Source organism: Bos grunniens, chromosome 10 (genome assembly GCF_055505025.1).
Source record: "Bos grunniens cultivar Pamir isolate PY7600 chromosome 10, Bosgru_T2T1.0, whole genome shotgun sequence".
Lineage (NCBI taxonomy): Eukaryota > Metazoa > Chordata > Mammalia > Artiodactyla > Bovidae > Bos > Bos grunniens.
This window is the reverse complement of record NC_141174.1, coordinates 77318402-77343095: the sequence shown is the minus strand read 5'-3', so window position 1 is coordinate 77343095 and position 24694 is coordinate 77318402. Positions and strand designations below refer to the sequence as shown.

The 24694-nt window shown below is 51.9% G+C and overlaps 1 protein-coding gene across 1 annotated transcript; it reads right to left on the bottom strand.

The window, feature by feature from the left end:
* Window positions 1-465: 465 nt before the first annotated feature.
* On the bottom strand, window positions 466-23636 carry ARHGEF40 (Rho guanine nucleotide exchange factor 40). Its single transcript, XM_086319056.1, has 26 exons — window positions 23560-23636; window positions 23399-23444; window positions 22388-22810; window positions 19454-19651; window positions 17583-18834; window positions 17268-17435; window positions 16999-17119; window positions 16337-16433; window positions 16146-16226; window positions 15900-16016; window positions 11289-11384; window positions 11066-11181; window positions 10565-10691; window positions 8399-8521; window positions 8179-8322; window positions 7082-7692; window positions 6734-6968; window positions 6289-6375; window positions 5234-5449; window positions 4353-4523; window positions 3373-3550; window positions 2558-2662; window positions 2189-2332; window positions 1553-1695; window positions 1125-1170; window positions 466-1005 (listed from the first exon to the last, which is right to left on the bottom strand). Exons 1-25 carry the CDS (start codon window positions 23634-23636, stop codon window positions 1129-1131), a joined length of 5118 nt encoding a protein of 1705 aa, XP_086175182.1. The 3' UTR covers window positions 466-1005; window positions 1125-1128.
* Between the last annotated feature and the right edge of the window lie 1058 nt (window positions 23637-24694).

Genomic DNA, 24694 nt, shown 5'->3' with positions numbered 1-24694 from the left:
GGCCACTGCATCCAGAAAAGAGTCCTTTCTTCAGGCACTTTTTACCACCCAAAGAGCTTGGTAAGAAGCTTGGGCTTTACCCTCAGGCTTTGGCTTCAGTAGCTCTGGGGTGGGGCCCATGAATTAGTATTTTAACAAGTAGCCCATTGTTCTCCTGTACTGTGATCTGAGACTCATCTTGAGAAACTGCTGGATGGTGCTAGAAGACCCCAGCTTGACTGTGAGCAGCTCAGCCTCAGGAAGTGCATGCAGAATGAGAGGAGGAACTTCAGGCCTCTGGAGGCCTCTCCTCTGGGAGGGTGCACGTTCACCCAGGCCCAGCTTTGTGCCAGTAAGGGGGTACAGTGTACCTTGCAGCCTTGGCTTTATTTTCTGTGTTCTAGTTAACAATCGGGTTAGCAGAAGTGCTCAAGTTAGTGGTATCACTTCAACCCTGAGGTCTGCTCTAGCTGTTTGGAGACAAAGTGTGAGTAAATATATTTAATATAACAATAGTATTATAATAACAGTAATTACATATACAAAGTTTGCAGTTCCCTGCCCCACTCTTCTGTAATGGTTTGCATAGCTCCGTGTCCTATGACACCTGCCCCCCACCCTCGAAAACGGAGTTGCCAGGAATTGGCAGAGATGAGTCTTCTCAGGATGAGTCAGGGGGCGGCATGAGGGGAGAACACAGGCTATGGAGGCAGGGCTGACACGGAGCTGTGTCCTGGGAGTATGCACTGGCCCCGGATGGGGAAGGACTGGACGGAGGAAAATTTCCCCACCTCCAGGGTATAAAGGCAAGCAAGTGTGGACACTCTGGTTCTTGTAGGAAGGCACCTGGCTGGGAAGAGCTAGAGACAGTGGTAGCAGGGAGACATGCTAGTCCTTTGACCTCCTCTCTGTCCAGGAAGCAGAGGGAAGGACTTCCGTGCTCTTCCAGTCCTCCACTCTGTGCCCTCAGCATCCCAGCCCAAAGTGTGCTGAGAGGAGGGGCGGTGGGCAAGCTCCGGATCTTCTCTGGAAGCCAGGAGAGAAGAGGGAAGATGGGTTGGGAGAGGGAAGAAGCTGACTCCCAGGCAGCTGGGGAAGGGAAGGGAAAGGATGTAGGATATGGTAGAAAGGGGGCACCAACTTACCCAGTCACAGAGGCGTGGTGGGGTCGCTCAGGGCCCGGGTATGACTCTGAAGGAAGAGAAACCACAGTGAGTTTAAAGCATAAGAAATCATCTCTTGTATAGAGAGATTATATAACCCTCCCTCTCTCCCAAGCCTGTCAATTAGTTCACCCTTTTTTCCTCATCATTCCTGAATTTTGTGGATTGAATCCAAGTTCAAACCAGTCTGTTAGAATTCTCCCCTTTCTCTCACTCTTGCACTACATTCCTTATTAAAGATTCTTTTTCACTTCTGACCTTCATCCCTCTTAGCCAGGCCTGGAGGAGAGGAGAAACGCAGACTGGACAAATAGCCTTGCGGGAGCACAGGCTCACTGGTTCCTCTGCCCCTCATGAGTTGAACGACCAGAAGAGCCCACCCCATTCTCAGCACTACTGCAAGGACTTACCTGCCGGGATAGCCCTAAGATCCCTCCACTGGACAGAATGGGAGTGCTGCTCCCAGGGTGTGGGGCTTGCAGGTTGGGGCTGTTTCTCGGTCCTGGGGACACATCTCCAGAAGAGTCAAGTGTTTCTGGGGCTGGAGGGGAAGCTAGGGTGAGAGCAGAGTACAGAACCCCTCTAGATTACCTTAAGCAACCAAGCTGCTCCATCAGGGAAGAAAAAGCTCCATAGCAACAGGAAGCTGTAAGTCACCATAGCAATCCAGTTGCAAGAGAACCCCCCTACCAAGAGGCAGGAAATTGTCAGCGGCATCATTAGAGCAACCAGGGAAGAAGCGACAGGAAACTATAAGGATTGCCGTGGTGAACCAGGAGGGTACAACAGGAAGCTGAAGCAGTTTCCATAGAAACCCAAGGAGAGCTAGAGAGAGAGGTACAGAGGAAGTGCTTCTTAGCAACAGGCTGCTGTAAGCATTACCCTAGCAACCAGATGGAAGGCTCTTTTAGCAATGGGGAAGCTGTACATAGTTGTCATGGCAACTGGGCCACTTGGCTAGAGAAAGGAATTGCTCAGCAGCAAGCAGCCTGAACATCACCATGATGACCCAGCTGTTGGGAGCCACCCCTTGAGAGGTGCCTCACCCAGGGCAATTTGCTTGACGTCCAGATCCCAGGCCTCCTCCTCGACGCGGGCAGGCAGGGAACACGCTCCCGGGGAGAGACCGGGAAGGGAGGGGCCGGCATGCTCAAAGGATGACACGGCCACCGAGGCCCGGGTGCGGGCGGCTGCAGAGAGTGGGGGGGTGGGGGGTGGGGTGCTGGTGTGGGAAAGCCCTCCTGGCTCCCTGAAATGATCCTCATCTACTAGAGGGCCTCCCAGTCAGTCCCACAGTTTCTGAGAAGATATATCCACTGCGACCCTTCCTCTCTTTCCACCACACCTCCTCACTGTGCATTCACTCTCAAGGTCTTTGACTCCTGGGGGCCACCCCCCTGCACTCCGGCCCTCACCTCTTCCAGTGAGCAGGGCACTCAGTGTCCGCTCCCCAAGTGCTTTGATGTCCAGGAAGGGTTTATTCCCAATGCCCATGGAGACCATCTGCTGCACTCGGAGCTCTAGGGAACAGAGACCATGTTACCAACTTCTTTGCTCCTTCCCAACTCTTCATTCCTCATTCTCATTCCCTTGGCGTCTCTTGTTACTCTCCTGTTACGACATGGATGATGATGATCCTTGACTTCCCCCTTAGACAGCTGTCTCTTCTACCTGTTGCATCCTGCCCATTTGGCATTCCTGCTACTCAACTTCTCTTCTAATACTCACCTCTTCTTTTATCTTGGGTATTAAGAGCAAAATTCCCATTTTTACATACCTTTACAGTTTATCAAGTGTTTCCATATATATCACCTTATTTAATCCTTCCTATCATACCAAGATGTAGATGTTACTTTCCACTTTTCAGATGAGTGGAATGAGAATTAAAGAGAATTAAAAATGAAAAACAAAAACTAGCAAAAGACTGCTCAAAACAAACAAACTAGGTCTGCTAACACAGAAATTAAATTCTGAAAGGCAAGGCACGTGCATGGAACACCCTCTGACTCTCTTTTGCCCAGCCATTTGTGCTCACCTTCCTGAAGCTTAGCGGCTTCCTCTTTTCTTTTGGTACACCTTAGACTAATTTCTATCTCAGCAGTCTCTCTCATGTCGAATCTTCTCATACACCATTCTCCATCTTATACCCTCTTTTCCCCAGGCTCTCTCCAGCTAACCTCCTGCCATAACCTTGATCCCAAGCACACCCGCTCCTGGTTCTGCCCGGTACCCTTGTTGTGGGCTGCCTGTCTCCACAGCAACTGGGCAATAGAACTTGTCCACTTGAGTTTGATCTCTGGTGAGGCTGCCTGCAGGGTGTATGCCTCTCGTGCGCGCCGCCGCCGAAACCACAGTTCAAAGCAGAGCCCACTGTCCCCGATGTTTTCTGTTAGCCCCATGTCGGCAGTCTGAGAAAGAGCAGAGGAGTGTGGGTGAAGATGAAGTGCGTCCTGACTAGATGGTACCATGTGGAAAAGCACTACACTTAGCTTGGCATCTGGGAGATGCTCAGTAAATGTTTGCTCAACACCTACCCTGTGCCAAGTGCTCTACATTTAGCCTTCACAACAACCACGATTTACAGAAGGGGGTGCTGTATAATACCCAGAGCATCTTGTCCAAAGGCTTATCATAGCTTATTAGAGAAAGTTCAAGCCCATGGCTGTGTTATTCCAAACCCAAGCTTTTTTCTCTATATTGGACTCTGTTGGAACTAGTATAAGAGGACTACGTCAGAGAAACTCTTAGAATCATGCTACATTGCCTGATCTGGGACTAGGCTGCTATTGATGTTTATCTGGATATCAAGGCTGTTTCCCTAAAGCAAGGCCTCCCTCCTCTTGGTTTCTTCAGTTCTATAAGTTAAGCTATATTTATAGTGTCCTCTCTTCATCCCCCAGGGACCATCCCTAACTCAGAAAGCATGTGTGTTCTTAATGGGAAAGTTCCTCTTCCCTTCTGGTTTGGAATGCCCCATGAATCTCCTGTGTGAATAAGAACGCCATGCAGTAGGCCAATGACAAGGACTTCTGTCACCTCGACACCCTAACCTGATGTTTGATTACAGGCCAAAGCCTGTTCAACATGATACAGATTCTGAAGCTGGGTTGGGATTGAGTTTTCCAGAACATCCTGAGTTCTCAAGTAGAGCATGATTTCCTGTCCTGTCCCTGTGGTTTCCCACCACCACCCTGCCCCCAGGCATTGTACCTTAAAGGCCTGCTTATAAACGAAGGTCTCTGACCCCCCCTCAGGGCCCTTGAGCTTGCTGAACAGGAGGAGATGCTCAAAGAGAAAGACATGGCGAAAGCACTTTTTTCGGCCACAGATGACTGTGAAAGGGTCCCGGTGCAGGAGTTGGCCCTGCTCCTTCAGATCTATCTGGGGAAAGCAAAAGGAAAAGTCATTGGCCCTGGAGCCCTTTATATATATTTTATGGAGCGTAAAAATGGGATTTATAGGGCAAGGGGCCTAGTGCACTGGTTCTCAGGCAGAGTGAGGAAATCAGGAAAGCCCCTGGCCTAGAATCCATCTACTGGTCACCATGCACAGCACACCTGGCGTGGCAGCACAGCCCTGCCTCTGAAGACAGAAGATGGATCACACAGTAGGGTTTAGAGCCTCCAGTGGGTAAGCCTTTGCATGTTGGGGACCAAAGCACCATTTTGCCCCAGGAAGAGAATCAAATCAGCAAAGACCTGAAGGGAAAAGAGGTCTAACCCAGTGGAGGTAGGTTTCCAAGTTGTTCTGGAACCTTAGGGCTGGAAAGAGACTAAGGAGAGGAGAATAGGTATGTGTTGAGTGTTGAGATACAGAATGAACTGCAGGGTAGATGTAGATAAGAATTAGGAAAGGAATAGGAAAGCAGAGGCAGATACAGGGTCATGGGATGTTGGGCAGGACATAGCTTTATTAGTAATGAGGAAATTGAGGGCCAGTGAAGTTCAGTGACTTGACCAAAGCTATCCATGTTTGTTAGAAATGACAGCCTGGGGCCCTCTGATATTGAGTCTATTTCCCTGGTCACCAGCCCACACTGCTTCTGAGGTCACAGGGCGGCCTGGGCTGGTATGTCTGGAACATGCTCTTACCTCACAGCCACGCACCGCCTCTACAGCCAGCAGGTCTCTGCCACGGATCTCTTGTTCCCGGAGCAGCTGCACAGCAGCCCCAAGGGCCTGGCGCTCAGAACTTGGTTCAGACCCAGCTTCCCTTAGGAGCTCCTCTAAGAGCCGCCCATACCTGGCCAGCTGCTCCAGGGGCTGCTGCAAGGCCCGGGGCAGGTGAGGGCCCCCCTCCAAGGTGCCCTAGTATGGGGAGGAAACAGATAGGAATGAGGGAAGGTGCTAAAGGCCTTTGGAGAAGATGGGCAGTACTCTGGGTTTTTAGGGGTAGATCAAGTCCAGATGGTCTTCCCAGGTGGTACTAGAACCCACCTGCCAATACAGGAGACTTAAAAGACTCAAGTTTGATCCCCAGGTCAGGAAGATCCCCTGGAGGAGGGCATGGTAACCAGCTCCAGTATTCTTGCCTTGAGAATCCCATGGACAGAGGTGCGTGGCAGGCTACAGTCCATAGGGTCACAGAGTTGGACATGACTGAAGCAACTTAGCACGCACCCACAAGCCCAGATACACCCAAAGGTAAGGTGAAAAACCTTTCCGCAGAAAGAAAGGAGGTAGGAGGCCTGCATGAGACTCAGACATCCTCTATATCTTAAAGGAGAATGGAAGAGGAATACAAATAATCCCTTGAATTCTCCGGCTTTTAACTTTTTTTTTTTTTTTCGGCTTTTAACTTTTGAAGTCACTTTCACATCTTTTGATGTGAGGTCTTTTGAGCCTATGAGCAGTCCATTAGTTAGATGTAGTGAACACTGCCCACTTTTCCTGGATACAGAAACAGCAGCCTGGAGGAATCAAGACCCTTGCCCAAAATCCTCAGGTGGACCGGATATGATCCCAGCTTCACCTGGCTCCCAGACCAATGCGTGCCCCACCCTCAGCAATTCTGGGAGATTACTGGTAGCTAATGCTCCACGGCACGTCTAGGAAAGCTTTTTTTTTCCCTGAGAGATTTTGAGGTTGGCTGAATTTTATGTCTTCCTGGCGTCTCCCCTTCTCATGAGAGTAGGAGAAAAAGTTACCTTGGTTGGGGGGCTGAGGGCTGTCAGACCGGTCTCCAGTTTGTGCCGGTGCTTCACGTACTGGGCATAAAGGCTGAATTGGTCCCCCTGTGCCAGTAGGGAAGCAGTAAGTCATCTCCATGAGGCCCTGCAGACCAGCCTCTCCCTCTCCTCCTCCACATCCTGTGCGGCCGGAAGGAGGGACCGGCCCCGGGGGAGCACTCAGTCTGCCTGGGGAATGACAGGCTCCGGTGGAGAGAGCAAAGGCCAGGCAGCCCTGATGTTGGGGACACAGAGGTGGAGTAGATCCAGGAGCCCAGCAAACAGCACTAGGCCCCAGTATCTGGAACTGCACATTCCGGTGGGGGGAGTGGGGAGGAGAGAGGTACTGAGAAGGAGGGACCGTGGATGGGGCTGAGACATGTGAAGGGAGAAGCCCTGGAAGACATTTTAGAGGCTGACTCACATGGCGAAGGAAGCAGGCCCCGATGCGCAGGGGGTGGGTGGCGCAGCCCTGAAGTTCCCGCAGAAAGTGTGTCCGGTGGAAACTGCGGAGCCTCTCCCGGGCGCTCAGGGCAGCAGCCCAGGTGCCCCGCAATTCTGGGGTCAGCTCAGGCCCTGGGGGTGGCACCGGCTCACTTAAGGCAGCCACATATTCTTGCTCACAGGTAATCAGCTCAGACACCAGACGCTGCTGGGCGCTGCAGGTACCACAGGGAGAGACAGGAGGCTGTGGCATGGGAGGCAGTCACCACCCCGACAATGTCACGTTCTTTTCCTGCAGGGCAGCTGGGTCTGCTGCTTGGGTTCTCACCTGATGCTCCGCTTGCGCTCCATCCGGGGGGTGCCCACTCCCCAGGGCCCTTCTGGTCCCCCAGCCCGGCCCAGCAGCACGTGTTCCCGGGGTGAGCACGTCCTGTCTACCACCTCCGTACTGGTGACTTCCAGACCTCGGATCAGCACAGTCCTTGGTGGTCTGCCTTCTGCTTCTGGACCCAGCTCGGCACCCTCCTCCTCATAGTCCTCCCCACAGGGGGCCAGGGAGCAGTGGGACGGGGCTGCCCGTGGCCCGGGGCTACTGGGGAGCAGCAGGGAGCTGAGGCTGGGTGAGGGGCTGTGGGGGCCCCGTGGGGCCCCTCCGCTGCTGGCACTGTCTGCCCGTCGTCGCCGGTGGCCCCGGGGACTCGCTTCCTCCCCCAGCTGTTGTTGAATCCTCCTCTCCAGCTCTTGGCAGCGGGCCCGGCAGCGGCCCCATTCTCGCAGGGCTGCTGGGCTGCCCAGGTCCAGGGCCAGGGCCCGCATCTCCTGGAAGGTGCCAGCGCTGGGCTCCGGAGCACGCCGCAGGGCCAAGGCTGCCAGCACCGCCTCCCGCCCTGGTCCCGCTCCTGCCAGCCTCGCAGAACCTTCATCCACCCATTCGTGTGCCTGCAAGGCCAAAGGGAAGGGGAATGGGGCCAGGAAAGGGTGAGGTCCCGGGCCACTCCCACGAGCTGCCCCATGGCAGCTCCTGTTCTTCTTCACCAATGGCTTCCCAAGGCCCAGCACCACCAACCCCCTCAGAACACCTCCGCTCACTGTCCTGCATCCCTGCCTAATGTGTTACTCTGAGCTGGTAGGGAGACAGAGGGGCCTAGATGAAGATGGCCAAGACACAGAATTTACAAGTGGCAGGCTCTGTACTGAGTGCTTGTTACATACTGCTTATGATAAGCCTCACGCAGCCCTGTGAGGTAGGTGCCACGAGGCACACTCAGGTTTAGTCTCCTATCCCAGGTCATTCATCAGGTTAGAGCCAATAGTCAAAGCCCAGGGGAGGCCTCCTAAGTCCTGGCTTCTAACAGCTCCCCAATCAGCTTCTCCAGGCAGAAGAAAGGTGGCGGTAGGCACTGGAAGAAAAGGCTCGGCACATACCTGCTGGAAGAAGCGCTGTAGCCGCAGAGCCCGATGGAGGCCACTCTCCACCTGCTCCAGGCGCTGTTCAAAGACATCCAGAAGCTTCTGGGAGGCAGCGTCCTCTTCCAGGGCCAGGGTCTCCCTCGCTTGGGCCAGGCGCTCCTGGAGAAGCGAGGCTGCTCTGAGGCCTGGCCCTCAGTCCAGCAGTCTCCCCTTCCTCCCCGCTCCCCCTTCTCACCTGAACCTCAGCACTGAAAGCCCGGAATCGTAGCTCTGTCTCCTGCAGGGCAGGCAGGGAGTCCCCAGGCACAGCAAAGCTCGCCAGCTGCTCCTCTCCGGGGCCTGAGAGCCACTGCAGTGCCTGGGGCAGACAGGGTGGGAGAGCAGGGCCATGAGGGAGAATGGGGCAGGCAGGGCGAAGGAGAGCTGAGGTCCAGCTCCCACCTGACTGCCCTAACTTGTAGAAGTTGGGGGAAACCACGTCATCTCAGCTGTCAAGTGGAAATAACAGTGAGTGGTGATAATTTCCACAAGGGTCAAGCGAGAAAGTGAGTAAGAGATCTTTGTAAAACACGAGGTGAAGGGGAGGCTGGGCTGTTAGGAAGCACTGAGACCTGTGCTTGGGTTCCAGGACTATGCCTGGAGGTGAAATAGATAAAACTAGTGTGAACTGGAGGCAAAGGGGCCAGAAGAAATTTCACATTTACAGAGCCTAGTGATAGGGGGGCAGTAGTTCCAGGGACTGGGCCTGGAGAGACAACTCAGGTTTGTGTGTGTGTGTGTGTGTGTGTGTGTGTGTGTGTAGCTCTGGTTGCCTATTATGGGGCTCTAAGAACTCTCATGTTGGTTCTGGGATGTTTGACCAAAAAGGGATGGTAATTCCTTCCTCTGAAGAAAGGCTGGAAGCTGGGGCAAGACAGCCTGAGGACAAGAAGTCTGAGAATGTTCCCAATAACCTGTGCCAACAATAAACACTTCTGCAGTCCTCTGCTGAAATCATTTGATCACTCTAATGCCCTCGTGAGGCAGGCCTTACTGTCACCCCCATTCTGCAGACGAGAACGTGGGAAGTCAGAGATGTTTCAAGGCTTCTCCAACATCTCACTCTTAGCAGAGCACAACTCAAACTGAGCACCTTAGACTTCAAATCCTGTGTGCTAACAGTTTTTAAACAGGAGGAAAACAGCTAATTAGCAAGCAAACAAACAGTAGAAGTAGGGGGTTAGGTTTTATGTGAAGCAGAGTGCCTGGAAGAGGGCTCCACCAGATACCCTGGTGGTTCTGCCTGCAGTAAAGCGTCTGCCTGCAACGCGGGAGACCTGGGTTCAATCCCTATGTTGGGAAGATCCCCCCTGGAGAAGGAAATGGCAACCCACTCCAGTACTCTTGCCTGGAAAATTCCATGGATGGAGAAGCCTGGTAGGTTACAATCCATGGGATTGCAAAGAGTTGGACACAACTGAGAAACTTCACTGGTTCACAGACCTGGATGCTGGAATGTGTGTGTGCACTTAGTCACTCAAGAATACTGGAGTGGGTTGCCATGCCCTCCAGGAGATCTTTCCAACCCAGGTCTCGAACCCAAGTCTCCTGCATTGCAGACAGATTCTTCACTGTCTGAGCCACCAGGGAAACACAGATGCTGCAATGGAGGAAGCTAAATATGCAGAAATCTCAGAAAAGACAGCCCTGCCCCTACCCTCCTTTGTCATTGACCCTGAGATGACCCTTCCCCTGAGGCTACATGCAGTCCATGAGGTGATCACTAAGCACACACAGGAGTTATGGAAGAGCAATCAGATTTCAAAGCTCCGTTTACCCTACAAGATAGGGTGGAGAGCAAATCTCTATGGAGCTCTTAACCCCAGGAGAAAAGAATTAAGGTTCAAAAAAGCAAGCCTTATCCCCGAATCTTTCTCATAAAGAGACTTCAGTTTCCAAGGCATTTAGCAGCTTCCATCATCCTCTCCTTCTAAGGCGGAGGGAGGTGGGACCTTTCCAGCCTCAGGTTTGGGGATGATTATTGCCTAAGGGGTGGACAGAGCTGGTGTCAATGGACATTTGTTATTTCTGAGCTAAGGAGGTAGGCTCTCAGAATCAATAGACTCTTCCTACAGTCCCCGAGGGCACCCGAGCATCTCACAATTTCTAAGGATCCTTGATCAAATATCAACAGTGGGAAGGGGAGATCTGTCTTCTCTTTCTTGCTGGTGCTGAAATGCCATCTCCCTCTTGCTGAATCTCACACTGACCATGATCAACTTCCAAGGAGATGAGGAGGGAGGGAGGGTTGTTCAAGCCAGGTTAGGAGAACACCATCAATTGTAAGTATCAGTGGGAAAAGCGTTGCTGGAGGCCAGGCCCTCAGGTGGAAAGAGGCATGGGGGAGGGGGTGTTGGCTCACCTGCTGCAGTCGGTGCAAGCGTTGCCGCTGCTCCTGCTGCTGCACGTGCAGATTGGAGAGGCGCACGAGCTGGTGAATGGCTTCATCTACCTCTTGATACAGTGCAGCTGGACCTGGACCTTCCAGCCTGGGGAGGAAGAGGGGCAGAATTAACCACAGCCCTTGTCAAGCTCTCCTCCAAACCCATCGCATCCTTGCATTCCAACGTGAGGGGTGACACAGCATTCTAGGTCAGCAGATGGGCCTGTATCTGAATCCTGACTCTTCCATTTACTGACTGACCTTGGCCAAGACATTAAACATTTCTGATCCTCCAAATCTCCATTTATAATCATGACTAGCATCTGGGGATGTTATGAGGGTTGTACATGGAGAAGCATGATATCCTGTCCAGATAACATGCTCAGTTAAGAATTTTCTGGCAGCTAAGGTGAACTGGCAGTTCTCTGCTGTGTCTCCATCATGCATGTCCACCTGCCCCCGTGCACCCATCCCTCGTACTTGCTGCTGTGGGTGGATCGCAGCTTCATCAGGATGGCTCCTCCGTCCCTCTGCAGCTCTGTCAGCCGGGGATCTGCCAGTACCTTCTGCAGGGGCTCAGGCATTCCTACCACCTCCTGGCGGGCAGGGAGAAATTGACAGGATTCCACCAGAAGGTCCTCAGCTCAGCTCAGCCCCATCCCCACCTCCACCTCATGCCCTTTGGTCCCATCTTATTTCATACCTCTGCTTCTGGCTCTGCTGCTCTCTCTAGTTCGTCAATGGCTTGCCGTATAGAGCCCAGCACACCTCGGCACAGGTGGCACAGCCTTGCCACTTGCTGAAACAAATACACGGGGATGGAGTCCAGGGACAGAGTCTAGGATAAGGGGCCTAAGCCCAAGAGTGGAGGTGGGGCAACCCTAGAGACTTTTATGAGGCAATGCTGGATTCAGTTAGAAAGTAGGTTATTGCTTACTAACTATATGACTTTAGGCAGGTCCAGAAAATTCGCTGAACCTCAGTGTTCTCAACTGTAAAGACGTACCAGATTTAAAGGTTTAAATAGATGACCCTACATAAGCAGTTAGCATAGGGCTGACACATTTTACAGCTTAGTAAACATGAATCTCCTTTCCCTCATCTGCACTGCCTCTTTACACTATAAGACCCACCTCTCTGCCTATTCAGATGCGCTTCCCCTTTGATCCACAGCTTAGAGACCATGTTACAGACCCCCTTTAATACTCAGCTCAGATCATGTTCAGACCTCTTTTCTTGAAGACAGCATTCAGATTTCATAAAATCAGAGATGTCCCAATTGGTGTACTTTGTGGGCAAAAATCTTGAGGCTGGAATGTTGGTGCAGGGAGCAGGTATAGGAAGGCACCATCTCCAAAAGTAAGTAACTTGTTACAGGTCATATGGAACCAGAATCAGCCCCTCTGAGCCAGCTCTTTCTAGAACCCCAGTGACATTCTGCATGCTTCTCCTGTTGTTTCTAACTTATCTTCCACCAAAAATGGTATGTTATTTAATGTCATGTTAAGAATCACAAAAAGAGAAGATTACAGGCCAATATCACTAATGAACACAGATGCAAAAACACTCAACACAACATTAGTAAACCAATCCAACAATACATTAAAAGGACCATGCATCATGATTAAGTGGGATTTATTCCAGATATGCAAGGATGGTTCAACACCTGCAAATTAATCAGCATGAAACACCACAGTAACAAAATGAAGGCTAAATATCACATGATCATCTTGATAGATGTGGAAAAACTTTTCACAAAATTCAATATCCACTTATGATTTAAAAAAAAAAAACTCTCAATAAAATGGGTAAAGAGGGAAACACCTCAACATCATAAAGCCCAATTATGACAAACCCACAACTAACATCATACTTAATAATGAAAAGCTGAAAGCATTTCTTCTAAGATGAGGAACAAGACAGGGACATGCATTCACACCAGTTTTATTCAACATAGTTTTGAAAGTCCTAGACACAGCAATCAGAGAAGAAAAAGAAATAAAAAGGCATCCAAACTGAAAAGGAAGAAGTAAAATGGTCACTGTTTGAAGATGATATGATACTATACATAGAAAATTCTAGAGAAGCCACCAAAAAACTACTGTAACTCACCAATGAGTTCAATAAAATTACTGGATACTGAATTAACATATTGAAATTGGTTGCATTTTTATACACTAACAATGAACTATCAGAAAGAGAAATGAAAACAGTTCCATTTATAATAATATCAAAACAAATAAAATGCCTAGGAATAAACCTAACTAAGGGGGTAAAAGATTTGTACTTGGTATAACACATTGATGAAAGAAACTGAAGATGACACAAACAGATTGAAAGATATACCATGCTCATGGATTGGTGGTATTAATATTGTTAAAATGTCCATACTTCCCAAGACAATCTACAGATTCAAGGCAATCCCTATCAAAATATCAATGGCATTTTTCACAGAACCAGAACAAATAATTTTAAAATTTATATGAAAATACAAAAGACTCTGGATAGCCAAAACAATCTTGAGAAAGAAGACCAAAGTTGGAGGTATCATGCTCCCTGATTTCAAACTGTAACTACAAAGTTACAGTAATCAAAACAGTGTGATACTGGCTCAGAAATAGACACACAGATCAATGGAACAGAATGGAGAACCCAGAAATGAATCTACACACATATGGCCAATTAACCTGTGACAAAGGAGGCAAGAATGTACAATGGAAAAAGACCATCTCTGCAATAAATGGTGTTGGGAGTACTGGATAGCTACCTGCAAAAGCATCAAACTGGACTACTTTTTCACACCATGCACAAAGATAAATTCTAAATCGATTAAACACTTGAATGTAAATCTTGAAATAACAAAACTTCTAGAAGAAAAATATAAGCAATATGCTTCTTGACATCTTAGTATTATTTTTTTGGATACATCTCTAGGGAAGGGAAACAAAAGCAAAAATAAACAAATGGGATTACATCAAACTACATCACCTTTGTGCAGTGAAGGAAACCATCAACAAAATGAAAAAACTCCCTACTGAAGGGGAGAGGATATTTGCAAACAATATATCCTATAAGGGGTTAATATCCAAATTATATGAAGAACTCATACAACTCAATATCAAATAAGCAAGCAACCCAATTAAAAAATGGGCAGAGGATCTGAATAAACATTTTTCCAAAGAAGACATACAGACATTGTTTCATGGCCAATGGGCACCGAAAACAATGCTCAACATTATCAATAAACAGGAATGTGCAAATCAAAACCACCATGAGATACCACCTCACATCTGTCAGAATAAGTATAGGTGAGGATGTGCAGAAAAGGGAACCCTCATGCACTATTGGTGGGAATGTAAACTGGTGTGTAGGCACTATGGACAACAGTATGGATAATCCTCATACGATCCAGCAATTCCACTCCTGAGTATTTAATACAAAGAAAGTGAAAACAGCAATTAGAAAATATATATGCACCTCTATGTTAATTGTCGGAGAAGGCAATGGCAACCCACTCCAGTACTTCTGCCTGGAAAATCCCATGGACGGAGGAGCCTGGTGGGCTGCAGTCCATGGGGTCGCTAAGAGTCAGACACGACTGAGCGGCTTCACTTTCACTTTTCACTTTCATGTGTTGGAGAAGGAAATGGCAACCTACTCCAGTATTCTTGCCTGGAGAATCCCAGGGACAGGGGAGCCTGGTGGGCTGCTGTCTATGGGGTCGCACAGAGTCGGACACGACTGAAGTGACTTAGCAGCAGTAGCAGCAGCATGTTAATTGTGGCATTATTACAATAGCCAAGATAAGGAACCAATTTAAGTTCCCATCAGTAGATGAATGGCTAAAGAAGATGTGGTGTACACACACACACACACACACACGAATATTACTCAACCGTAAAAAGGATGAAATCTTGCCATTTGTGACAACATGGATGGGCCTAGAGGGTATTATGCTAAATGAAATAAGTCAGACAGAAAAATACAAGTACTGAAGGATTTCACTTATATGTGGAATCTAAAAAACAAACGAACAAACATAACAAAACAGAAACAAAGTTATAGATACAGAGAAAAAACAGGTGGTTGCCAAAGGGGAGGGGGTGGGGAGAGAAAAGAAATAGGTGGGGGAGATTAAGAAGTACAAACTTTCAGTTGCAAAGTAAATCAGCCACAGGTATGAAATGTACAGTGTGGGGAATATAGTCAATAATTATGTAATACCTTTGTATGGTGACAGATGTTAATTAGACATCATGGTGATCATTTTGAAATGTATGGAAATATTGAATCTACTCTTGTATACCAGGAACTAAAATAGTGTTGTTGGTCAATTATACTTCAAAAACAAATAAACAAAAAACTCATGGAAAAAGAGATCAGGTTTTTGTTTTTTTTAAAGGGTGTAGATGAGGGGGAGGGGGAATTGGACAAAGATGATCAGGGCTACCCTGATAGCTCAGCTGGTAAAGAATCTGCCTGCAAGGCAAGAGACCCTGGTTCAATTCCTGGGTCAGGAAGATCCCCTGGAGAAGGGCTAGGCTACTCACTCCAGTATTCTTGGGCTTCCCTGGTGGCTCAGCTGGTAAAGAATCCTCCTGCCATGTGGGAGACCTGGGTTCTATCCCTGGGTTGGGAAGATCACCTGGAGAAGGGAAAGGCTACCCATTCCAGCATTCTGGCCTGGAGAACTCCAAGGATTGTATAGTCCATGGGGTTGCAAAGAGTTGGACAACTGAGCGATTTTCACTCACTCACTCAATCAAAAGTTAAAACTTCCAGTTACAAAATGTGCTGTGTACTAGGGAAGTGATGTACAACACAATATAATTAACACTGCTGTATGTTAAATATGGAAGTTGTTAAGAGTAAATCCTAACAGTTTTCATCACAAGGAAAACAATTTTCCTATTTCTTTAATTTTGTATCTGTATGAGATGATGAATATTCACTAGTGTGGTAATCACTTCATGATTGTATGTAAATCACTGTGTTGTACACCTCAAACTTGTTCAGTGCTGTATGTCAACTATATCTCAAAACTAGAAGGAAAAAAAGAATTTATTTAATATATTCCTCCCATCTTCCCAGCAGCCCAGGGTACACGCACAATCTTCTGCTCATAAATACTTATTAAATTTGCTAATAAACAGGTGTTGAATTGTGAACCATAACTACTTACTGAACTAAATGGAAGGGAAACCACTCTTTCCCAGCCCCTTGGTCAAGTCTCATTTGCCATTTTTTCCTAGAAATGTCCTCTGCTGGGTCACTCCTGGCTCCCAGTGTCCTGGGTGTGGGAGAGGAAGCTTACCTGGTGTGTCTCTACCCAGTGACTAGGAGAGGGCTCCCTGTGACCTCCCAAGTCCCACTGCAGCTCCTCTGGCTTGGCCACTCTTTTCAGATCGCCCTCTGATAGCAACTCAGCACCCTGTAGATACATGAAGACAGGGGGTTTTGGGCCTGGGCACCTAGGGATTCAGGGATTGACCAGGGGCTCCAACTAGCCTCTTCTCTCTCCATCACTGATGGGAACTAGGTGGGAATGAGGAGCTCAAACCTGAAGTCCATGGAGTTCAGCTGGAGGCTCATCAAGAGTGAGAAGCAAGAGCCGTTGAATGAGGGGAGGGTCTCCCGAGTCCTGAAGGCAGAGAAGAATAACCCTAAACTACAGGTGACTAGGTGGCCTGGAATGACCACTAGGGAAGAGTTAGGGCCCAGAAGAAGTAATCATCTCAAGGGATTGGTTACCTGAAGTTGACTCAGGACAGGAATGAGAGCTGGAGGCAGTGGGGGTGCCTTGCGAAGATCCAGCAGGACAGATAGCCCCAATATCTGTAGATCAGGTCTGTGGGGGCAGAAGAGCCAAGGAAAGAGAGAGAGAGAGAGAGAGAGAGTGTGTGTGTGTGTGTGTGTGTGAGTGTGTGTGAGTGTCACTCATCCTCAGGAGAAGTTAGATCCTAGCAATGGGCAAATGATCAAACAAAGCCTGGGATGTGTGTCCAAGCGATAGTGATGACTAGCAATTAGGAGTCTATATTCATACAACTACTGGGTCATGGGATCAGAGTTTAAAAAGTTACGAATTCTGTGCTCCAGAAGGATATGAATTCAATGCCAGCACCTAGCCTAATAGATTCTGGGTCTCAAGAAATAGTTGTTGGATGAATAAATCAACATTTTTATAATCTAGGTAGTATCTTAGGAGACTGAAAGTCAGCAGGGTTGATTTTGAGGATTGATGAAGACATTCTGCAAGTCAGGGGTCAGGAAGGTCAGACATCAATGACTTGAACAATCTGAGGGTTGTAGAAGTAGGTGTCCTAGAGGTCAGTGTCCTGTGGAGAGAAGAGGGCAGGGTCCTTATGACCCAGGAGGTTACTGTGCAGGGTGGCAGCCTGGGCCTCAGTTACCTGAGCAGTGAGTGAAGGTAATGAAGAGCAGTGCTCAGCACGTCTTGGGAGGGTGGGGGCTCCTCGGGAGGGCACGGTGGGGTAATGGTCAGCAGAGCTCGCCCACTCTGGTCCACCCCTCCTGAGGACACAAAATGGCCAGGCTGTCCTGGCTGGGGGCAGGCCTTGGCTACCTCCCATCTACCCCGCCTCCCTCTGCAGCCCACCTTGGAGGCTTTTCCTTAGAGGCTTTTTCAACCCCTTCCCTTCAGCCACTGCTGCCCACTGACCAGTCAGGATGAGGAATCCAGATGCCATTAAGTCCCAAGCTACACCAGGGTCATCAGAGATGGAGACTGGGGGCCCTTCTTCCGGAATGCTCTCCCCTTTCACTTCTTGCACAGTCTCTGGGGGTGGTTTTAGGGGGTCGGAGAGGAGCCCTTCTGGATCGTTGGGCACTGCAGACACAGGGCAGAGCTATGGGCCTGAAGTGAGGACAGGTCTGGCTGTTCCACTCCCAGCCTCACTTCTGCTTTTCCTCTAGCCCCCTTCCCTAGACTCCACCTAGCCCGGCCCTTGCCCTACTGGCCTCAATGTTGTCTCACCTGCCATGCACACCAGGCTCAGCCCCTCCTGTTCTCTTTCTCTGGACCTTTCTTCTACAGGCCCGCAGACTTCTTGGGACCGAGGCTCTTTTTCATCTGGTGGTTTGAGCTCCTCTCTTGGCTCAGGTTCTGGCTTCCCCGAGCCTTCATGTTCCTCCTTAACTGGGCTGCATCCTGGAAGCTCGTGTTCGTTTGGTGGGGGCAGGCTGACAAGGGCTTCCTGGTGGCTGGTCTCTTCCTTGTCCCCAGGGCTCAGTGGGGCACTGTCCCCTCCTCGGTTAAGAGCCCCTCTGCCTGCAGCTCGCTTCTTTCTCCTGTTTCCTTTGCCTGTTCTCCGAGGGGTACCAGGCAGCCCTTCAGCCCCTTGGCCTGGTCCTGCTCCAACCTCGCCTGGCCTCAGAGGGCAAGACTCTGAGGCTTCTCCCAGTGCCTCTGCCAGGGGCTCAGATACCTCCAGGGCCGCTGCCTCTGGGAAAGCCTCAACCTCAGCTCCCGGGGGAGACCCAGGGGAGGCTCCAGTGCTGCTCCCTTCACCAGGTGGCCGGGCTCCATCCTGGTCCCGAGGCCCCAGACCCTTCTGGTGCATCCATGCCCGGTGTCTCCGATGCCGGCCCTTCCCTCCAGCACCCTTGCGTGTGGGTACTGTCCGGGTCCGGGAGAGGCCAGAGGAGCCTTCAGCATCCATGGGGCTCCCCCTCACAGGCAGTGTCACCTCCAGCAGCTCCACATACTCGCCCTCAGGTCCTTCAGCCGGGGCATTGTGCCCATCCCCGGGACTCCGGGTGCCCAAGGCTTCCTCGGGGAGTGGAGGGCTGGGGAGCCCCGGGGGCCCCGAGGGCAGTTCTGGGGGTAGTGTGCTTGGCCGATGTCCAACCATGAGGCCTCCTTTGTGCACAAATCGAGGGCAGATGAGCTCAGCCCAGGGCAGTCGCTGAATCCCAGAGGGCGCAGACAGAAGGCAGGTGCTGAGGCGACCTGTTGGCCTGTCCTTATTGATGCCTTGTAGCCACTCAGGTGTGAACAGGTATGCACAAGCCTCATTAGGCACAGGCAGCTCCTGCACTCGCCCACCCCCTGGGGCCAGGCACTTGAGTGCTAGGCGGGGTGCTTGGGCTGCTGAGGGTACCACTTGCAGGTAGAAGTCTCCCGGGCGCAGCAGCTGCCAGGGGAGGGCGGCCAGCTGCACCACTACCTGCTCGTGCAGGCAGAGGGGCCAGCCCTCGTGGAAGAAGAGGAAACCGCTGTACTGGGCCTGGGGAGATAGAGGGCAGGCTGTGCTCAGGCTTCCTCTGCTGATGAAGCCAGCAGGAGAGGCTAGTTAGAATGGGACTAGCCTAGGCAGGAGTGGCCTTATGCCTGGTGGGTTAAGACTCCAGGGGTGCAGGAGGAGATATCTTGCTGTGTGCATGTGACAGAGGGAAGGATTGGAACTGATCGGTTTTCTGGTGGTAGGAAGCTTCTCTAGGAAGCTGGTTCCACGAGTAGGAGGGGCAGAACTGAGTCATTATAAAGATATGGTCAGCAGATGCTACTGTTTTGGAGGAGTTGGAGACTCTTAGGAGGTCTTTAGAGCTGTAGAAGTGACTTTGTTGAGTCATTCTTGGGGGAGTCAGTATCTTGAAAAAATTGATATGAGGAGGGAAATGTCTGGAATTTGGTCTGGAGGGTCAACATCTTTGGGAGTTGATGTTTCTCAGGGATCACTATTTAGGAAGATGAGTGTCTATGTGTTAGTATCTGAGTGGTAAGTGTCTCTGGGGGCATCAGTATTGGGCAGGCAGTGTCTCCAGGTGGGGGGAAATTAGTCTGACTGGTGCCTGGGGTGAGGCAGTGGATCTTAGGGGAGACAAAACAGGAACGTGTTCACTTACACAGGCTTCCTGCTGGATCTTGGCAAGCAGGTGCTTGGCAGGCACCAGGAAGTCCAGTGTGTATCTCAGCGCATCCTCCCGATAAGTCCTCTCCACCACCTGGAACACTTGGCCCAACAGTGTGGGGGCTGTTGCCTCGAAAGGTGGGTAAAGGGCCGCTAGAGTACTCTGCACACAGTCCTCTACTGGCTCAGGCTCCTGGAAGAGACAAGATCAGACAGTGGATCCCTAGCACCCAAGCATGGTTCCTTAAAGGCTGGCGTTGTCCCCCAGGGGCCCCATCACGTACAAAGTGTGTGTAGAGAGGCAACATTCAGGAAATGCTGGCTGAATGAGATGGGAGTGGGGCTGGGCCAATCAGAGTGCACTCTGAGACCTTGGTTTTGGAGATCCGGGGAGACTTTTCTGTGAATGTCTTTTATCAGGGCTGAACTTGGTTCTTGTACATTGGGATAATTGCATAGGCCCTCTTTCTCAAGAAGAGATGGGCCCCTGGGCCATCAGGGAAGTCACAGGTGGCTGAGAGTTCTGCAGGGTGAAGCCTTTTGACACAGCCATTCTACTAGTCCCTCCTCACAGGGCCTGCCAACCAGAGTCATGTTGTCGTGAAGTCACTCAGTCGTGTCCGACTTTTTGTGACCCCATGGACTGTAGCCCACCAGGCTCCTCCATCCATGGAATTTTCTAGGCAAGAGTACTGGAGTGGGTTGCCATTTCCTTCTCCAGGGGATCTTCCCGACCCAGGGATTGAACCAAGTCTCTTGCATTGCGGGCAGACGCTTTGCCGTCTGAGCTACCAGGGAATCACTACCAACCAGAGACCCCCTTCTTAAGTAGAGGTGCCACCACCCATGAGCAATCATATGCTAATGGTCATTGGGTGGGAAGAAGGACTGAAGGGCTATCTGTCTTGAGTCTTTCTAGCACCCCTCATCCTCTCCAGTGGCTCTCAAGGAATCACTCATTCCCTGAGTGTGCTGGATTAGGTTACAAAGACTTGGGTGGGGACAGCTGAAAGAAGGAAAAGTCACAAAAGGAACACGTAGGGAAGGGAGGAGGAGGCTTTGCTGGTATGTATTGGAGCTGAAATATTTTCTGATTTCTGTAAGGCCTAACAACCTCCATCCTGGGCCACTCAAAAGTTCTCAGCCCTGTTTCCTCTAGACTCACCTCCCTAAGTGAATCAGTTGGATATCTTTCTCCATCTCAGAGCCTAAACAGCCACCCCTTAGGCTATTCCTTTACAAACTTACTTCTCTTTCAAGGTGGCTTTGAAATTCCTTTTATCAGATTTCTTTGCTGTAACTGGGCAAGGGTGATGTTCGAATTGAAGTGTTTACTTAGTTCTCTACTCTGCATTGCCCTCCCCACCCCCTACTCCGCCGGCTCTGCCCTGAGGATAAAACCGCATACTTTACTTTGAGTCCTTCCAGCCTGAGTGTTACAAGCCTATCCCGACAGTCAGAGAAGCGAGGCAGCCACTCCAGAGAGCGACAGTCAGTGCGTCAGCACCGAGACCCGGCCCCAAGGTGTGTGGGCGAGCAGACAGACCCCCCAGTGTTCCGGGGACCCGGCCAGCTCCGGGAGCGTGGGTGGGGGAGGGTGGGGATGGGCGGGGTGAGGCAGAGTGGGCTGTCCCGTCGGAGGCCTGGAAGGGGGAGCTAGAGCTGGAGCGGCGAGGCAGCTGCAACCCATTAGGGGCGGTGAGCTCATGGCTGAGTGAGAGTCTCAGCCACAGGAAACGGCAGCGGCAGGAGGGGAGGAGGGGTCTGGGGTGGGAAAGGGCGGGCAGGAGCTCAGCGACCCGGCCTCCAGCCGGCCCGGACCAAAGAGAAGAGCAGAGAGACTGAGTCAGCTCTCCCTGGCCCAGTTCCTCTTTCTTCTTGTTCCAGTCTCCCTGCCAGGGGCTGCCCTTCCTTCTGTAGAGGAACAACCCCGGTGGTGCTCCTACCCCTCCTCCACTCCCTGCTGTGAGCGCCCCCTGGCAGGGCCTCTCCCCCCTCCTCCACTCCGTGCTGTGAGCGCCCCCATGGCCGTGCCCCCCCCCCCTTCCCTCCGCAGTGGGCGCTCTCCCTGGCAGTGCCCACACCTGCAATGACTCTTTAGAGAGTTCTTTTGGAGTGAAAGTTCACAGGACCATGTCCATTCCTATAGGCACTGCCATCCTCTAGCAGCGCTCTCCTGCTTCCTGTGCCCTCGAGTTGCTGCTGCCAGGGTCCCCAACCCGCTGCAGCGGGAATGCTCCGAGACAGTGCTTCGCTTCCCTGCAGCGGGAGCTCCGGGGCACTCCTCCCCCCATCGCATCTCGGGTCGGCTCCGGCATCGTTACGCCCCCTGGCACTGTGGGCCCCCTCCCCACTCTGTCCACTACTCTGAGGCAGCATCTCTTTCTCCACGGGAATTTCCCTTTTTGACGAGGTCCTTGGCCCCAACCCAGCCGCAGCTGTGGCCGGTCCCCCAGGGCCGGATGGGTGGGCCCGGGGTGGGGCCCGGGATGGAAAATGGTGGTTCCAGGCAGGTCATTTCTCATGACCCAAAGCCGGGCCCCCCTCCAGGGCCGCTGCAGCACGAACCCGCAGGGGTCTCCCGCGGGTAAGGAGTTGGGACTGGGAGGGGGAGGGAAGATCCTGCAAAGGAAAGCACAAGTCAGGACAGAGGAGGGCGAGGGGAGGTATGTGGATTAGGGGGAGAGACCTAAGGGAGGTTGGGGGAGGGCGCGAAGAAAAGGGGAAGAAAGGAGTGAGGGCAATGCCCAGTGGGGTCAGTGGGGCAGACAGGCAGATCAAAGAAAAGAAGAGGGGGATGGGAGGAAGGAGAGTCTCAGGAGCGCTCAAGAGTTCCAAGCTGGAGCAGGAGGCACCCAGCTTGGGGCTGGCGATCCGCAGAGGACGGCGCGAAAGCGGAGGGGACACCGGGTGGCGACGCGGGACTCACCATGGCTCGGCTCGCGGCCGCGTCCGACGCTCGGGCCGGCGGGCGGGGCCGAGCGCGCCGCCGCCTCCCTCCCGCCGCTCGCGTCTCGCCGGGTCTGGCTAGGGGACAGCTCCGGCCGCGGTGGCGGCTCGGCCCGCTCGGGCTCCCAGGCCGCGGGGCCCCACCAGGGAGGGTCGAGACGGCCGCCCCTCCTCGCCCCGCCCTGCAGTGCCCGCCTCCGCCTCCGCGTCCGACCCCCTGCCGGGACGCCCTCTCCCGCGCGGGGCCTCTGGCCGCTCCCCCCGACGCCCCCAGAGGATCTCCCCGGCTCTCCCGCAACCCTCTTCCACCTCCGCCCCGCCCTCCAGCCCGTCTCCCCGACCCTGACCCTCGGAGGCCCGTCCCGCCGAAGATGCCCCTCTTTTCCCGCCTCCGCCTAGCTCTCTAGGCGATCAGTTTAGTCTCCGCAAGGGACTGTCCAGAGACTGGGGCGTGCGTGAATTCCCTGGGGTCCCCAGCCTAGGATTGGAGTCATTTGATGGCCGGAAGCCTCCTGAGTCTAACTCGCCTGGGAACCTCTTCTCCCCTCGGTTGCCAGACTTTGGCAGCACTGGCAGCACCTGGAGCTCAGAAGAGAACCCCCCCCCTCGCCCCCGCCCACAACACACACACACACACACACACACAGAGCCCCTGCTAGCTTCCCTCGGAGCTGGGGGCAGGAAAATCGGGGGATTCCTCCCCCTCTCCAGGGGCTTGCCTGCCCTCCTCCTTCCCCTCCCATCTCCTCCGGCCTCGAGCCTTCGGGCTCCGACAATGGGCTCCTCTGTGCGGCCTGGGGAGGGCGGGGGCGTGGGGGAATTAGGCAGCGGAGAAGGCTTGGGGAGGGGGATTGGACGTCGAGGCTGAATGCGCGCAGAGTCCCGGGATCAGGATCCTCCTGCCTAGGCGGACGTTTTCTGAGTTCTTTCCTCGCTGCCCCTTCCCCTCTGAATCTCTCATCCTCTCCCTTAGCTAGCGGAGGGAACGCACCAGACCCCGTTCAGCAGCCCCACCTCCGGATTCCAGACCCTTCCTTCTGTGGGGGTGGCGAAAGACAGTCTCCTGGGGCCGCTAGAGCTCTTGGTGGCGGGGATGGCAATCTGACGCAGTAGACAAAGGGGGTAGGCTAGTTAAGAAAGTTCTAGTCTCACCCATCCTCCACCTCGTCTGGATGGCAAATGAAGCCCTGGCGAGGGTCCCCCAGGAGGGTCAGAGGAGGCTTAGGCATGGCGAGGAGATGCTTTGCTCCTCCTCTGAGCAGGCACCTGGAAGCCGTGCAGGGGTGGGCAGGGGCACTTCTAAAGAGTGGGCATTTGAGAAGATAGGAGAGCCAAATAGACCCCAGAGACGGACGTGAATGCAGGTACCACTGCGACTGGGGAGAGGGTGACGTTTGGAAAACGTCCTGCCTGGGATGCAGCTCCGACGAAGCCAGGAGACTGGAGCCTGAGAGCAGTCTTTGGAACGGAGGCTGGCGGAAGGGTGGGGATGGAGGGGGCGTCGCCTAGGTGATGGGCTCTTCTCTCACCTCCTCTGAACGCTAATCTCCGCCCTTTTCTCCTCTCCGCCGGATCTGGAAAACAGGAGAGAAAATATTCATTCTTTTGGAGGCAAGAAGATCCCTCTGCTACATAGCGTCAAAAAAAAAAAAAAAAAAAAAATCTAGGGCAGCAAACCTCAGTGCCCATCTTTCCAGCACAGTCAGAGGCAGGGAGCTGGAGCTCTTGTCCATCAATGGGTTATGAGCTCGCTAGACATCCAGCCTCCCCGAGCCTCCTTATAATCAGTGCTGAGAACTGGGAGAGTGAGATTTTGCTACCCCCTGGTGTCCACTCTGTAAATGGGACCCAGTGGCTGGTTATAGAGGCCAGAATTTAGGAGATTTTCTTAGGGGGTTTATTATGAACCTTATTCACTTGTTTCAAACCCAGCTCACCCATTCCCAGTGTTGACAGAGTCTGAACTTTTCCTCATTAGATCTTAACATTCTTTATACTCAAACAAATTGTTTGGGGAACAGTTGGTAGAATCCGAGTTTCCCACAAAGCTGGCTTTTATAATCTGTGAGCTCCTGGGGGAAAAAAACGAGTGGATATTTTTCCCCCCATGGGAAAAAGGGAGTTATTGAAAGTTTCTGAGCCTACGGGTGAGGGGTTTGGATGCAGGCTCTGAAATCAAGTTATTCCTTTCCAGGAGTTTTAATCTGTGCTAAATTAGAAAGGTTTATTTAAGTAAATAAGGAGACAGATATGCATATAGTGGTTAAATGCCACTTTCTCCAGGGAT

Bases quoted from the DNA above. Each gene is read 5' to 3' on its own strand.
- ARHGEF40 (XM_086319056.1), bottom strand. From the start codon at position 23,636: ATGCCTAAGCCTCCTCTGACCCTCCTGGGGGACCCTCGCCAGGGCTTC. The intron at 19,652-22,387 runs GTGAGTCCCGCG...TGTCTCTTCCAG, and splicing joins CGGCCGCGAGCCGAGCCATG to GAGCCTGAGCCAGTAGAGGA. The intron at 17,436-17,582 runs GTGAGACAACAT...CTGTGTCTGCAG, and splicing joins GAGCCTGGTGTGCATGGCAG to TGCCCAACGATCCAGAAGGG.